The following is a 16,862-nucleotide window of genomic DNA, read 5'->3' on the forward strand; positions in this document are numbered from 1 at the left end:
AAAGAGATGAAAAGAATGAACTACACCATCGAAAAGATACTTACCAACAAAAACCTCAAGTTCAAAGAACTTAGATGCCTAACCAAGAATAAAGAATACTAAGTTAGGATTTGAGTAGAGAAAAACTATAAAAACTAATGAAACAATACAGAAAGGAACTAGAATTAGGAATACCTTTGAAATTGCTATACCCGAACTACACCTCGAAATCGAAATACACTATAAATCTTACTTCCCAAGTGTTTGATAAGCTTATAATGATAAAGCTTATAACCCCAACCCAAGTGTTTAACACTCTAAAGTAAACCTAGCAGCTTGTAGGCTCTGAACTCAGCTTGATGAATGAAGAAATGGCTGGGTACTAGGTCCTATTTATAGAGTTCAAGAATGAAAATATCGTCATTTAGCTTGAATAAAATAATGGCTTTTTAATTGAAAAATATTTGAATAATCGTTCAGCAGAGGCTGAAGACTCAGTCAAAAAGTTTTTGGACTTATCAAGAGGTTAAGGATTAAAATGAGCTCGGTTTCAAAATCATTTGAAAAAACATCCCTAGAGCCTATATATCGCCTGGGCCCATATTCCCGAGGCTCGTCAAGGTGGTCGTGCGAAGTTACATGTTTTTCGTATCCCCATATGGCGATATATCGCCCCCTAGAGCTGCGATATATCGGCATACGCTGAAATATTATACACGTAATTACACTTTTTCAGCCTAATTTGAATTGAGTAAACAAACTTGACTAAGTCCTTTAATGATTTCAAAGCTGCTGGCAGACTCTAGGATTTTCAAATATTATTCTTAATAAACTATTCCTAAAAAATACTTAATTTCTCATTAAAGATACATATGACAAGTGTTATTATCTTATTGGGTCTATCTAAACCTTATAGTATAATAAATATCATCTCCATAATCAGTCACATTAATCAAACCTTTGGTTATAATTAATATTCTTAAACTATAGGTTAAACTTATAAAATCTACAAGTGTTGCTACGAGTGTCCGACTAAGTCCCGACTTGAACTAAAATCCTTAGTAATAGACATACTACAACTACTACTAGCTATTACTACTACTACTACTATCTAACTAGCTAAGTAAAGTTCTTTGACTCTACAATGGCAGCAAGAAAATCCTTCTCATTTTCAGACTTAGGAATACTATCACGAATGGACTCATCCATGTGATATCTCATGAGCATCAAGCAACAACGATTGGAGTGTTCCCAGTCCTCATAGAATTTCTTATCCTTCTCAATAGCATCATCAGCAGGCTTAGATGGTGCATCAATTCTCAAGGCCAAGTCCACTTTCATGAAAGTCAAGTTCATCGTGATACACTCAACCCACTATGTAACGACCCAAATTCACTAATAAGGCTTAAGGGCCTTGATTAGTGTGTCGGGAGGGCATAACTGGATTATATGTGAATTAAATGATTAAAAGCATGTTATATGATTATTTGAATATCTGTGATGCCTGACTATGTGTATTAGTCTGCATGTAGGCCCTAATTAGGTTAGAAGGGCATATTCATAATTTTAGCCCGTTGAGGGCATAAATATAAATAATTGTAATAAGTTGTTGAGACCACATTATTATGTGGATATATTTGTAATCTATGACTCGAGGCGATCTTAGTGAGCGGGTTAGCAAAAAAGTCACTGTGGGGATCTATACCCGGCTCGGGGCGAGCCTGGGGGTATTTTTGGGAATTTAGAGAATATATTGGAGTCTATTTTGATATTGAGGAATATAATTGGTGATTAGTTGGGTGTCGGGAAGTAAGCGGTAAATATTAGAGACATTCGAGGAATTTGCGGGAATTGGGTGTAATGACTAAAATGCCCTTATGAGGTTTAGAAGCTTAGTTTTAAGTGGAAGGGCAATATGGTCTTTTTTTGGTTAAAATTAGATAAGTGTGGTTCTGGTTTTATTGCCTTAGTGGAAAGCTTAGAGGATAGTATAAACTGAAAGAAGTAAAAATAAAAGTAGAAGGAAAAAGGAAAGAAGGAAAGAAGGAAAAGTGGGAGACTCTTTTCTCTCTCTCGGTTTGGGTTTTCTTCATCAATTTCTTCTGGAAATTTGGAGTTAAAATTCAGAGGAGCTTTGGGCTAAGGCAGTGTATTTGGGATCTTGATCAGGTTGAGGAATTAGCTGAGGATGTTCATCATTTGAGGTAAGGTTTTGAGGTTAATATTCAGTTCCTAGTTTGGTATTGAATTGGTTTTTCTAAGCAGAGTTTCTGTGGGAATTCTAGGGAATTAAACCTAAGGGTTTGAGGAGGTGAAGGCTAAGCAAGTGTGGAAGACAACCTAGGCTAAGCTCATCCATTAAAGGTAAGAAACTCTAGCTTTAGGCTTTGTGATTTCTGTTGTTTTGCTGAGTTTTTGAGCTCTAGGTTCAGCCATGGTGGATGTTGTGTTTTGGGGTGCATGTGATTGAATTACTTGTGGTTAGGTTGTTTGGGATGAGTTGATGATGTTGGGAGGCTTGTTTTGAAGTTTGGTTGAGGCTTGGTTGAGTTTTAGAAAGGTTTGGCTCGAGGAAATTCGAAGAGGAGAAAATTGGGTAGTGCTTGGCTGTGACTAGCGCTAGCCTTAGGGCGCTACAGCGCTAGGCTTGGGCGTCTAGGAGCCTGATGGCTCTGCTTGTAGTGCTGTAGCACCCACTTTAGGGCACTGTAGCGCTACCCTATTCCCATAAAGGGGTTTTTGGGTTATTTCTAAGGGTTTTTGCCTAGGGGCTCGGGGTTTGATTCCACCACCCCGTTTGGTGGAATTAGGGCTTCCCGAGGGCACGAGATTGGTCCCGAGGCTAGGTTTTGGAATTGAGGTTTGGATTTGGTCCTAACTTGTGACCGTGACTAGGTGTACGCTAGGGCTCAAACGGGATCGTGCTTGAGGATCGAATTGAACAAAGCTATCGAAATCTAAAGGTAAGAAAATTACACCCGATTATGTGTTTGTGATGGGACTAAGAGCTCCCTATATCTGTATGATGTCATAGATGGTATTATGCCATGGGCCATGTGGTAAACGGCCTAAGGGTGCCGTAAATAATACTTGTGCACAGGGCCCGGCTCGGCCACTGGTAGCTGAGGACAACTTAATATTCACTGAGTTCGGTTTAAGCGGGCCAGAGTCAGTGGGATAGTTGGGGGTGCGGCCTAAGGGCGTTAACCCTGGTTATCATATGTGAATTAATCATTGATATGAAATGATGTACATGGTATGCTGAATCCTTGAATAACATGAATATTTGGACTGTTGAGTACATGTTTATACTGTATGAGTTATCTGGTTGTTTGCTTGATGATTATGCTCTGTTATTGTGTTTTCTTGCTGGGCCTTGGCTCACGGGTGCTATGTGGTGCAGGTAAAGGCAAGGGCAAGTTGGACCAGTCCTGAGATGGAGAGCTTCGGGGCTGAATGTACATAGTCAGCTGATCAGCCACCACGGCCGAGGAATGATACAGGACAAGGAAGGCCTAATTGTCTGTTTTGCCTTAGAGTGGCTAGTAACTGTATTTTAATCCCAAAATTTTGTAAATTGTCTTATAACTTTCCAACTTCTGGGATCCCATGTAAAAGAAAATGTTTGATTATAAGAAATGTAACTTTTGAGACCAAAATCTTTTAACCCTAGTTCAACTGTGGTTTCAGTAACACGTTTCTAATTACATGACTTGATTAGCAAGTCTTGCACCTTTATAAACACACAGTGTAACGGTCTTGGCTATCCAGGACGTTACACACTGCTTGTGGTTGGTTGCATTCAGTGTCAAGACGGCAGAGGTTCTAAGATAGCTATTAAATGCATGTTATAAAAAAATCATGTCATTTGTGCTCTTTTCTCATAAATGATCGCAAAAAATTAACAAATGATCATTGTGTATGCTAGAGTTCTTAAATAAACAAAAGATAGAATTCATTCACAAGTAAGAACAATCTATTAAGCATTATAACCAAATACTTGAATTTACTATCTAGAGGATAGACAAATTGTGGTTTATAAAATTCAATAGACTTTCTTCACCATATTAAGCATCCTTACCAAATAATTATTATCGATAGGATAATTCATTACTCATATGGACCTTAATGTAACTTTGGAGGAAAAACACAAAATTTAAATAAATAATTATTTAAATGTTCCTCATCACTAAACAATTTACATGCTTATTCTTACGACAAGTAAGAAAATAAGCAATAACTGTTGTCAATATATAATTAGATTTATGCCACAAAAGATTGAATACAAATACAATTATGAATAAAATTCATGGATTAATCTTGTGCATAAACATATATAAAATAGGGTATTAAAAGTTGAGTGAAATGGTGAAAAATTGCCCAAAATTGACCTCCCACGCGCCTAAAAATAAGTCTGGTTTTTTTTTTAAATATCTGTGTCCGTACGACATGTCGTTTTTAAAAAACGACATGTCGTTTTCTCAAACACGGCAGCCTCCTTACCATCGGAAACGACGTGTCGTTTTTTCGTCGTCCCTGAGCTATTTCCTGGTGCGCGAGTCACGTTCAACCGGTTCAACCCGCGGGTCCAACCCAACTGAAACCAGCAGCTCCGGCCGCCATTTTGGCCACCGTCACTTGGGTTTTCTTCCTCTCACCGTCGCCGACCACCCTAACTCCATTGTCCTCATATTCATCCAAAAACGTCAAAACAAGCATGAAACCCGAAATGGGTTTCCTCCATTTTTAAGCTCCAAGAAAAGCTCGGTTACATATCAATACACATGATTTTTTTTGTCCAAAACGTTGTTAAAACCCAACACACATTATCAAACCCGATTTCCCACATTAACATAGCATTATTTCGAAAAAAAATTGTGCAAAAATCAGATTTGGGAAAATGGGTTTATGTCAAAATATTAAGCCCTAAAATCAAATGAACCAGCTCTTGATACCAATTGTTAGTTTGTAAACAATCTTATGAGCATTATATCTATAAATCAGATTCAACAACAACATTAAATGCTCATGCAACAACCCAAGAACACATTTTATTTAGGGCATTAATTTGGAAATGTAGAGAACATACCTCCCATATTTTTCATCACATCTTGAGCCATTTGCACACTCCAAAATCTGCCAAAATCACACACAATACACAAGATCAAGTGCAATGGTTATAAAAGACCAATGGAGAGCAACCCTTACCAAGATACCACCACATTCACCCCCCTTATACAACTATATGCCTTCTTCCCTTTTATGCCCACTTACCCTAAGGGGTATTAGTGAGTTAATTGGGTTTATAATGATAGTGGTGGTGGACTATAATTTAATGGGCCAACATATAGTCATTAAGGTGCCACCATGTGCCTCTAATGCAATTAGTTAGTGTAAACCATCTCATTATTGTTATTAGTAATTAATAGGCACTTTGGTTAATGGTTGTGATTATGGAATAATGTTTATGATTATATTAGTCCATAATAATAATTCTAACATTCTCCCACTTTGACAATATAATCAAACCACCACAATATTGTCTAACACACATGATAGTCAAATAAATCATACATAATATCATATCGATATGTATGATAGATTTGGAGTTTATGTACTTTGACTGTGGAAATTTTCAATTTAGTTAACACATTTATGCATAATTTGCTTATTTAAATATCATAAAATACCATTCTACTATATACTTGCATTAATAAATAACTCTTCCGTAGTTAGTTTATTGTTTATTTAAAAAAAAAAATGTAAACACATCCAAAACTTCACAACATCAGAAGTTATGAAGTTCCTAACTTAGTCTTAAATTATTAACATTTCCTAAATTATTCATTTATTAGGAAATAGAACCGTTATTCGCACAGTTGTTTGGAAAAATTATTTTGAAACTCATACAAGAGAGAAAGGAAATTACTATTTTAATTAGATATGTGTTAGGTAAACTTATTATTCCTATGCACAACTTTAATTTTATTTAAAATTCATATCACAAAAGAAAAAAAATTATGTTGCATATTTTTTTGCTTAATTGTACTATTGTGTTATTTTATATTTTAAATTTTGGTATTTTTCTTCTTTTGAATCTGTAGTAAATATTCTAGTGTAATATACACCTTAGTAATTTTCTTTTAGGGAATTTACTCATTTGATACTTTGTGTTTTTACAAAGTATCGTTTCGGTACTCTTTTTTTTTAATAATGTTCATATGGTACCCTGTATTTTAAAATTATATCTATTTGATATCCTAGACTCAAATTTGATAAACAGGATTTTATCAATATGACCAGACTGTCATCAGTTATATGTAATTAAGTAATTAAATTTGAATTTGGAACTCGTATAATTGAGATCAATTTGATTAAATTAGTAAAATTTTATTAATTAAATTTTAGTTTATGGTACGAAATATGTACGATTTCAAAATATAAAGTACCAAATATGTACGATTTCAATATACAGTGTCCTAAATGAGCATTATTATAAACATAAAATAAAAAACAATATTTTAGAAAAACACATGGTACTAAATGATTACCAACTTTTTTATTATAAATGTTAAATTATTGTATTTTTTTGTATTAATTTAAAAGGTGAAAGGTGTTGTCACATCTCCTATTGTAGTCTCAGTTTTATACAAATATATTGATATAGGTTGAACTCTAAAAATTACAACTAATTGAGCAAGTCAATCACACATACAAGACAAGCCTTAGGATACCATAGAAGAGGAGCTTTATATATATATATATATATAAATATATATATTTATTGCTTAATTGTATTATTATGCTATTTTATAGTTTAAATTTTAGTTTTTTTTTTAATTTATAGTAAATATGCTAGTGAAAAACATAACTTTATATTTTTTATTCAGACCCTGAACTACAAAGGGCCCACTATAATTCTCATTCTACTCTTTTGTCACCGCCTCTCTTTCTTTCTATTTGATTTAATTTTATTGCTAAATTTTTTTTATTAATTTTATAATAGAATGAAAATGAAAAGAAGAATACTTATGTGTTTAACAAAAATTATTGTTTTCTATTAAAATTTAACATTTTGTTTATTGTTTTCTAACGCTGTTAAATTTAAAGTAATATAAATAAGATAAATAAATTGAAAAACAAATAAAAAGTAATAAATGAGCAAAAATAATTTATCACCGCATATTTTAAAATTTCATATTAAAGTATGTAAATTACTCTTGTTGACTAGCTATTTTGCTAACAACTAATTATAATAAAGCTTAAAGAAATGAAAGTTGAGACACGGTGGTTTACGTAGTCCAGGTTATGAATAAACCCTAGCCAATGAATCACTTGTATTAGGATGATAAAAGCTTTGAGATATCATGCTTTTATGGAGATTTTCAGGCAGCGTTTTGGCAATGCTCTTAATACATATCTCGGATCATTTACAAAGGGTGTCCTAGCCCTATTTATAGATGGTTGAGCTAAGGGCAATTAATTCTCTAATGAGAATTTATTACAATTATTATCTCTTAATGGGGTTGTAAATGGGTAATAAATTGTAAATTTCATCAATTAATGTGCCGATGGGATCCTGCGTATCACAGTGGGCCCAATACGAGGTACCAACCCACTACTTTATGGGGCAACACACTACTAACAATGTCAGGCAGGTTGTTGTAGGTTTTCCCATGTTAAACGGCATCATGAGACATCATGTTTGTTGCTTGTATGGAATTGACACCATGATTTGTTCAACAGTGGGTGTCAGATGGTTGCTTGTGGTCCAAGTGCATTATGCTTGACACTTGACAACTTGCCTCCACACCTGGAGAATGAATCTCGCAGACCCAGAGGACTTGAATGTGGCCGGCGAGGATTCCACCTATAACACATGTAAATACATAATTACTCTCCATACCTATATATCTATAACTACTATGGTAGTTGGTTAACTATTTTTACCTAAAAAAACAATTATCAATTTTTCTAGCCTTAATTATTTTGAAAGTGGTAACTTATTACCACCATATCAATAAAAAGAAAAACTAACTAATATGATCATATCTTTACAAAAAAAAAAACTAATATGATGATATTAGTAATGAGTTATATACACTAGAATAATCCATTACTATTTTCTTAGTTTTAAATTGCATGAGAACTCATCACCATATTTGGATTAATTTATAAATTATGATTTTTCAAATTATAAATCTATATATCTATATAAAGTAAAACATCAAGAGATACTGTGACATTCTAAAATACTCTAAATTACTCCTTATATTTTTAAAAAATTTCACATTTATTAATTCTTCTTTTTCAAATTTATGATTATTAGTTAATAATTAAAAAAAATTATAATATCTAAACTATCTAAATATCTAAAATTAAAAACTCTTCACCTGTTATTTTTTTTACGTACATTTTTTCCTATTTCTTATTTACCATATTAATAATTTTTTTTTAAAATGTAGTTATACTAATAAATTACCATACACATTATAATAATAATAAATATAATTTTTTAAATTTAAAAGAGATATTTATAAGATATTATTACTTAAATATAGATAAATATCTCTTTGTGAATTATATATTCTAAAATTCTCTATTAATCTCATATTTTACTCTACTCTAAATTTTTTTTTTTTTCTCTTCTTCTCTCTAAACTCTTTCAATTTCAATTTTCAATGAATTCCAATTCATATCTCAAACTTTGATTGATTTACGTGTAAATGATAACACAATCATCTTGGGTTTTTATTCAATTATTAATTTGTTAATCTTTCAAGTTTTTATCTTATAACACAATATTCTCGGATTCTAACATCTTCATCTTATTTTTCTATCATATTTTAGATGTTATCGAGTGTTTATGTGGTGTGAGTGATATTTAAATTGTTAACATAATGTTGTTTATAATCATATACTTTTTCAAATCTCCAAAGACATTATGTCACCATCAGATCAAGTGTCTTTGATTTGTATGTTACAGATCTTTTTATACCATGTCTTAGATTTTATTCATGAGGAAAATACGAAACCATTCAACATTTAAGAAAAAATGAAGAAAAAAATAATTATTGCTAGAATAAATATTTCTACCAAATTGTTCCATTTAATAATAATAATAATAATAATGGAGATCTAATGTTGTTTTTTAAAGAACCAACCAACAAATTTTGAATATTGTAGGAAAAATAAAAACTTTAAGAAAACTAAAAATAAAATTAAACAAATTTTGATTTGTTGGCTCTGTGATTTGGCACAATACAATCATTTTAGGTTCTATTTTTTTTTTCTTGAGGATGGTACAAATCTATGTTTGATTGTGTAAAAACAAGAAAAATTAGGGATCACAAAATTATTATAGCAATGATCATAGTTAAAATTCATAATGATCATATAGTTAATTAAAAACATTGATGGATAAATAATAAAATAATATAAAGTAATTAAGGGTCTGATTGGTAAGTAATTCAGATTTGATTTTATGATTTCAAAAACTCAAAATGTGTAGGACCCACTAAAATATATGATTGGTATGGTGTGTTTTGAAAAGTGTATCCTAATCAGAATTTTAATATTGTGTTGTAATTTAGGAACAATCATTTCACGTTTTCACCGTTTTGTGATATTTTCTCCAAAAACCTCCCAAGCCTCAAACCCACTTCTTGTCAAAAGCTCCGGCCTCAAACCAGCCTCTCTTCGAATGCTCCAGCCTCACAGTCAGATCTCGTCGATTGCTCCGGCTCCCAGCAAGCTCAATTCCACTGTAATCACCTCCTCTCTCTCTCTATATATATATATATTTATATGTGTGTGTATAAGTTGGTGTTGCTGGAATTTGTGTTTTTATCTTCAGTGTTCAATTTTGATTTCTTAAAATTAAGGGTGTGAGTTCTCTTCTCTAATGGCTGCTCTAGCTTTTGTGAGATTATAATTTGTGAGTAACTTGGTGTGATTAGATAATTTTGTCTGGGTATTTAGGAATGCATTTATTGTGTTTTTTTTTGTTGCAGTGAACAAATTTATGGTTCTTGACCAAATTTGCTAGATGTAGCAAATAAAACTTGTAATTAATATACTGAATTACATTCATAATATTGGGTAATTCTCATAAGATCTTTTTTTTAAGTAAACCATATCCAACAATTATGAGAAGAAGAAAAAATCTAAAATGAAGAGCCTAATGCAAAATGATTAGGTCACGATCAGACCCAACACTTTCTTTCTCCTCCTCCTGTTTTTTTCTTCAAAGACGGCAGCCATGGAAGTTCACTACATTGTCACCCACTCTGTCCCAATGTCGAGGACTTTATTCTCGTGGAACCAAGCCTCGTCAATGAACCCTCACAGGTCCCTCGGTGCTGTAAAGAAGATGAGAAGCTCTTCTGCCTGTGACCGCCCTTTTACAACCCCTTCACGATGACGCCGATGCCGGGAATGGATTGCCATGACTAAGAAAAGCATGGAAGTGATCTTGGGTGTCGTTGAAACACCATGAAAAGAGGAGGGAGAACTCGGCCAAGCTCCCAAACACCATGAGACTGTCGTGGCTGGAATTCTTCATGATGTGGTTGAAAACACATGTAGAAGTTTGCAAAACATAGAATAGGAAATTGGTGTAGATGTAGTTAAATTGGTCACTGGTGTTTCTAGGTTGAGTTATATCAATCAGGTATAACTAACAACTTATGATTAAAGAGAAATAATTATTATTGTTGTTGGACTTTCGATTGCTTTTTTAATAAAAAAAATAGTTAAGCATCTTGTAACTCTTGTTTTTTTGGACACTAATAGCTTGTGAGAATATGGATATCTTCATAGTGTCAACTGTAAAGTCCTAGAAAAATACTTGTTTCTTGAAGATAACCATTCCATGACTAAATACTATTACATCTGACCCTACCAATTATGATAAGTAAAGATGTCGTGGAGAGTTTTGTTGTTAAAATGTTTAGATTTTGATACTTCATTGGAATCGTGGCATTACATACTATTAATGTTGATCTCATGGATAATTAGTAGTTAGAGTGTTCTATATATGCTAGATATACTACAAGAAACAAATGCATTATTGTGGTATTGATAGGTACTATAGTTTGTTTTATTTGTTTTTTGGAAGAGTTGCATGTTTGAAATGTCTTTACACGCAAGTGCATATCCTTTTGGGACTAGAATATGCACATTATTCATACAGAGAAATAGATAGGTGGTAGAAGCTTATGGGTCTGGATCCCATTTAGAAATCCAATTTGCAAAAACTTTGTGTATAGAAATGAATAAATCTGATAACTTTTTTTTTCCCTTTAAAATAGTTAGACTGGAGTTAGATTTATATTTTTTTTCTAAAATATGCAGTCTTTCTTGAAACTGCTCTGTTGACCATGATTTTACTTCTACTTACTATTTTGATGACATCAGTTAGTTCAATAACAGAACATAAGGTGCTTTGAGAATGCAGCTTAAAACATGGTCTGAGTGACTTATCAATTTAGAATTGGTATATGACTTAGTATATTAAAAAACATGGTCTGTTCTGTTGTTTAATGTTACATTATTCGCCTTTGTTTTTGGTTTTACATTTAAATTGTTATCTATCATATCATAATAACAATAAAGAGTTATTATTGACTTTGTTGGGTATATGTATTAGTACTATGAATTTCTAATTAGTCTTGCCCACTATGTGTTTGATAAATTGTATTTAGACACTTTTCACGTGTTTTTCAATTTTTTTTAATATATCGTTCTTATAGATGTATCTCTTCTTAAAAATCAATCAATATTTATATCGGACGTAGTAATTTGATACAACATTTTTATAAGGACAAAACGATTATAGATGGAAAATACATTATATAATAAATAAACAATAATAAAACTTACAATATGAATTGAGATACAACACGTGGAATAGAGGTGTTATATAGTCTCTAAACCTCTCCAAAGACAGGGGAACACAATATATTAGACAGCAAAATAGTGGAACACAATATATTAGACAGCAAAACTGCTCTAGCTCTATATATATATATATATTTATATGTGTGTGTATAAGTTGGTGTTGTTGGAATTTGTATTTTTATCTTCAGTGTTCAGTTTTGATTTTTTTAAATTAAGGGTGTGAGTTCTCTTCTCTAATGGCTGCTCTAGCTTTTGTGAGATTATAATTTGTGAGTAACTTGGTGTGATTAGATAATCTTGTCTGGGTATTTAGGAATGCATTTATTGTGTTTTTTTTTTGTTGCAGTGAACAAATTTATGGGTCTTGACCAAATTTGCTAGATGCAGCAAATAAAACTTGTAATTAATATACTGAATTACATTCATAATATTGGGTAATTCTCATAAGATCTTTTTTTTTAAGTAAACCATATCCAACAATTATGAGAAGAAGAAAAAATCTAAAATGAAGAGAAAGTAATAGATACAACATTTTTATATGGGCAAAACGTTATAGATGGAAAATACATTATATAATAAATAAACAATAATAAAACTTACAATATGAATGTAAATTTTTAGACAGCAAAGACAGGGGAACACAATATATTAGACAGCAAAACAGTGGAACAAAGATGACCATAGTAAATTTTTGTAACTGTTTCTTCTTAATTTGCATAAATGTAGAGAAATTCTTATTCACAAATTCAATCTATATATATGCCGATAATTTGTATATATCTGAATTTTTTTTCAAACATTGAGTTGCAGAGCATACACTTTACTATGGTGGAGGTGATGGTGTTATTTCTTTGTTTATAAAGTTCAATGTTCTAGAATCGGCTGATTCAGGATTTTCCCCATGTCAAAATTTATATGGACTGAGGATTTTATGAATTCTGTCTTGTCTTAGGAGAACCTAGCTAGTAATATGTTTTTCTGTCTTGTCTTCCAAAGATAGTAGGTTTAGTGTGATACACATATCATTAGTCCAAGCATAAAGTTCAGTTACAAATGTTCATATATACTTGTCATTAGTTCCTTTACTTTCTTCTTTAAACACATTATTCTTGGTAATATTCTTCTGCACTAACTTCTAAAAATTAACAGCCCTTCTATTACATTGGACATTTCATGAAAAATGATTTACAAGAAAACCAAGAAATACAGACAGAGTTAGATGTTCAAAAGATAGTAATAACATATTTTCTGATTTCTTTCTTTGTGTAATATGGTGTAAACTTATGAATTATTATTTCAGTCCTGCTGTGTTCTTATCAACTTTTCTTTTTGGCAGGTTCTGGGGATTCTTTTGGAAAGCAGCTAGAATAGGTGGGTAATAATAAAGTATTTTGTTGCAAAATTTTCTTCACATTACATGACATAATACATGAACTCAAAATAATCTTTGTTGTCTAAAATGCTTTGAAGAATGTGAGAAGCTTTTGTGAGTAGAAAGATAGTTTAGATTATATGATATAACATCTGGGACTCATTTCCAATTATAAGGCAGCCCAAAGCCATAAAGCAAGTCTGCTTGGCTAACAAACTCTGAGCGTAGGTTGTTTAATAAAAGTCTCTATTGGATGTTGATTAGTTTCCTTTCAATAGTTTGAAATTTGGTTTCTTGTCAGTTTTCCTAATGAAGTATTAATGGCTGAAATTTTTCCATTACATGAAGAAATTCCTAAAAAATGGGCTTAGCCAGAGTCACTGATTGAATCGTGTGGAAGATTTCTATATTGTGGTAGTGAAAAGTTGTTTAAATACTCAAAAGCTACTGAAAAATTGTTTAGTGAAAAGTTGTTCTGAGTCCTAAGTCCCTGATTAAATACTCATCATCTTTTGTTTGAAGTAGCAGCCGACCACACCACCATCACACCATTACAGTCCATTTGCTCTCAATCTGCAACATTTGAGGTGAGCTCTTTTTCTCACTCTTTCTACTTTCTTTACATCTTGGAATTCTTTGATTTGAATGTTTGATTTTGAAAACTTGAGCTAATAAATTTAAAAGAAGCATTATTTATGAAGACATAGATTGTGATAGTTAAAATTATGATTAGATGGATGCGAAGAATGTAGACATTGATGATCATGCTTCTTGGCCTGAGGCTATTGAATCACATTATATTGGTCTTTTGTATGAAGAGGCTAAAATAGGATTACAAACAACAACCTTGGACAAAAAAGGATGGCTAAAAATAGAAAATGACATATTTAATTCTTTTGGAAAGAGATATAAAATGCCTCAATTGAAATCCAAATTCAATCGGTTGAGAAAGGCACATCGAGAATTTTCTCATCTTTTGGAACAAATTGGTATGGGATGGGATCCTCAAACAAATACTGTTACAGCAAGTGATGAAGTATGGGACACTTATCTAAAGGTAATAGACTTATACTATAATTGTGTTGTTGATTACTTGATTATTCTAAATTCATGTTATGTAGTAATGTTGTGTGTTATTGGATTTTTGTAGAAATCCAAATGCCAAGAGATTTCGAAAAAAAGGATTGCAACATTATGAGATGCTTGGAGAAATATTCAATAATACAACAGCCACTGGTGGTATGAGTTATGCCTCCACTCAACTTCCGCCTTCTTCAGTTGAGGAACGCCAACAAGAGCGTCATTTTGTTGGCACTGGAGCACATGTTGATATTGATCTTGAATTTGATGGTGATAATTATGGAGAGGAAGAAGAAGTTACTGGTGTACGTTGTCGAGCTACTTCTGCTCCACCAGATGCACCAAAACCAAAAGAGAAAAAGAACAAAGGGGCTAATTCTGCCTTCGACCAAGTGATGGGAGAACTTGCAAAAAGTATTTCTGCTAAGACTGAGGCATCATTAACACGGAGTGAGACTATGCATAAGTATTATGAATTGAGAGAAAAAATAATTAGTGAGGAAACCAGCAATGTCACTAATTCTTACAATGTGGAAGATTGTCAAAGCATTCTTGATGGTATTCCAGATCTGGATAACAAAATATACCTCAAAGCGTTGCATGAGTTTGTAGCAACCCCAGAATGGCGCGGAATATTCATGAGAATGAATAAGGAGCGTCGACGTGCTTATCTTGATTCATTGTTGGAGTGATTTAATATTGTTTATTTATTATGACTTTGTCTGTTATGAACTACCAAACCATGAAGTTTACATTTTCTTAGATAATGTGTAATGAACTTGACTTGGTGTTTATTGTCGTGATTGAACTTTTATTATTGTCATAATTAAGTACCTAAGATGGATGATTCGGATGAGGAGTTTGAAATATTATTTGGTGATACTTCGTCTTCATCAAGCGAGGAATTAATTGGTCAAGTTCTCATGGCTAATCGAATACATGAGATGCAAAAATCTCAACAGATTAGACGACCACTACGCACTTCAAATATGTCTGGACGTCAATATTTACTTGAGCTGCTAAATGGACATCCTGATAGATTGTTTTACACAATTAGAATGGATGTTAATACTTTTAGATCTTTATGTCGTCGATTAGTTGAAATGGAAGTCATAGAACATGACAAGGTAATTAGTGTTGAAGAAGTTGTTGTCATGTTTCTATGGATAGTAACACACAACCAACGAGTTAGGACTGTGGCCGAAAGATATCAACATTCGGTAGAAACTGTTTGTCGTCAGTTTGGCAGAGTGCTAGATGCATTGTGTTATTTAGGAAATGAAGTAATAAGGCATCTTCACTTTAATATTGTGCAAGCAGAAATTCAAAATAATTCGAAGTACTTCCCATGGTTTAAGGTAAATTTTATTTATTAATTTTAATAAAAAATTTGTTATAATTCATATCAATTTAATTGAAGCTGGTAATGATATATCTAATTTGTTATGTAGGATTGTGTTGGAGCAATTGATGGTACTCATGTAAGTGCAGTTGCACCAGCTCTAAAACAACTTGCATATAGAGGAAGAAAAGTAGATGTAACACAAAATGTAATGGCTGCATGCTCCTTTAATATGATGTTTACTTATGTCTACACTGGATGGGAAGGAACAGCCAATGACTCTCGAGTGCTTCTTGATGCAATTAGAAAAGACGATAACTTTCCCATGCCACCACCAGGTCTTAAATTACACTTGTCTTGATGCATTATAATTTTCTTTCACATTCCCTTGTTCATAATAAGTGATTTTAATATAGGTAAATACTATGTTGTTGATTCTGGCTATCCAAATATGCCTGGGTTTCTAGCACCATATCGTGGTGAACGTTATCACTTGCGTCTTTAGAGGAAGAGGGAACCATCCTAGAGGTGCGATGGAGTTATTCAATTATAGGCACTCATCATTGCGCAATGTGATTGAACAATGTTTTGGACTTCTTAAAGCCAGGCTTCCCATTTTGAAGTCAATGCCTTCATACTTTCTTGGAAAGCAACGTCGAATACCAATAGCATGTTGCACTATCCACAACTGGATCAAAATGCATTCTATTAATGATAGAATGTTTGAACAATATTCAGTTGATGCTGAAGATATTGAAGGAACTGAAAGTCAATCTAATACAACAATAGAAAACCAACAAGAAAGAGATGAAGCAGGAATTTCTGAGGCACCAGAGATTAATTTCAGTCAAGCTTATATGGCTCAGATGGAAAATATTAGAGATGACATTGCTGGACAAATGTGGCTTAGTTATAACAATAATGTTTAGTTAATTAAAAATATGTAACTTTAATTTAGAAAAAAAATCAAAATTAACGACAATGCAATATTGTTATGAATTTAATCAATGCACTATTATTAAATTTTAATTTATCAATATAATTAAATTTTACTTAATTAAATTTGTAGATAAATAAAAATTTAATATTATACAACCTATGTATATAAAATATAAAAATAAAAATAATATTCAGATTCAGATTCAGCTGAACCAATCACGTTTTCAGTTTCTGTTATATTTTCAAATT

General features: G+C 32.3%; 1 protein-coding gene, 1 long non-coding RNA gene and 1 pseudogene across 2 annotated transcripts; all 3 read left to right on the forward strand.

Annotated features, from left to right (window-relative positions):
• Positions 1–13,755: 13,755 nt before the first annotated feature.
• On the forward strand, positions 13,756–14,069 carry LOC133789862 (uncharacterized). The gene is made up of 2 exons (XR_009873745.1): positions 13,756–13,839; positions 13,986–14,069. It is a non-coding gene; the product is annotated as an uncharacterized LOC133789862 (long non-coding RNA).
• A 96-nt stretch (positions 14,070–14,165) lies between these two features.
• LOC133792098 (L10-interacting MYB domain-containing protein-like) lies at positions 14,166–15,024 on the forward strand. The gene is made up of 2 exons (XM_062230007.1): positions 14,166–14,309; positions 14,419–15,024. Exons 1-2 carry the CDS (start codon positions 14,166–14,168, stop codon positions 15,022–15,024), a joined length of 750 nt encoding a protein of 249 aa, XP_062085991.1.
• Positions 15,025–15,171: 147 nt separating this feature from the next.
• On the forward strand, positions 15,172–16,603 carry LOC133792099 (protein ALP1-like; annotated as a pseudogene).
• The last annotated feature ends 259 nt before the right edge of the window (positions 16,604–16,862 follow it).

Source organism: Humulus lupulus, chromosome 7 (genome assembly GCF_963169125.1).
Source record: "Humulus lupulus chromosome 7, drHumLupu1.1, whole genome shotgun sequence".
NCBI lineage: Eukaryota > Viridiplantae > Streptophyta > Magnoliopsida > Rosales > Cannabaceae > Humulus > Humulus lupulus.

Bases quoted from the DNA above. Each gene is read 5' to 3' on its own strand.
- LOC133792098 (XM_062230007.1), top strand. From the start codon at position 14,166: ATGCCTCAATTGAAATCCAAATTCAATCGGTTGAGAAAGGCACATCGA. The intron at 14,310-14,418 runs GTAATAGACTTA...CCAAATGCCAAG, and splicing joins TATGGGACACTTATCTAAAG to AGATTTCGAAAAAAAGGATT.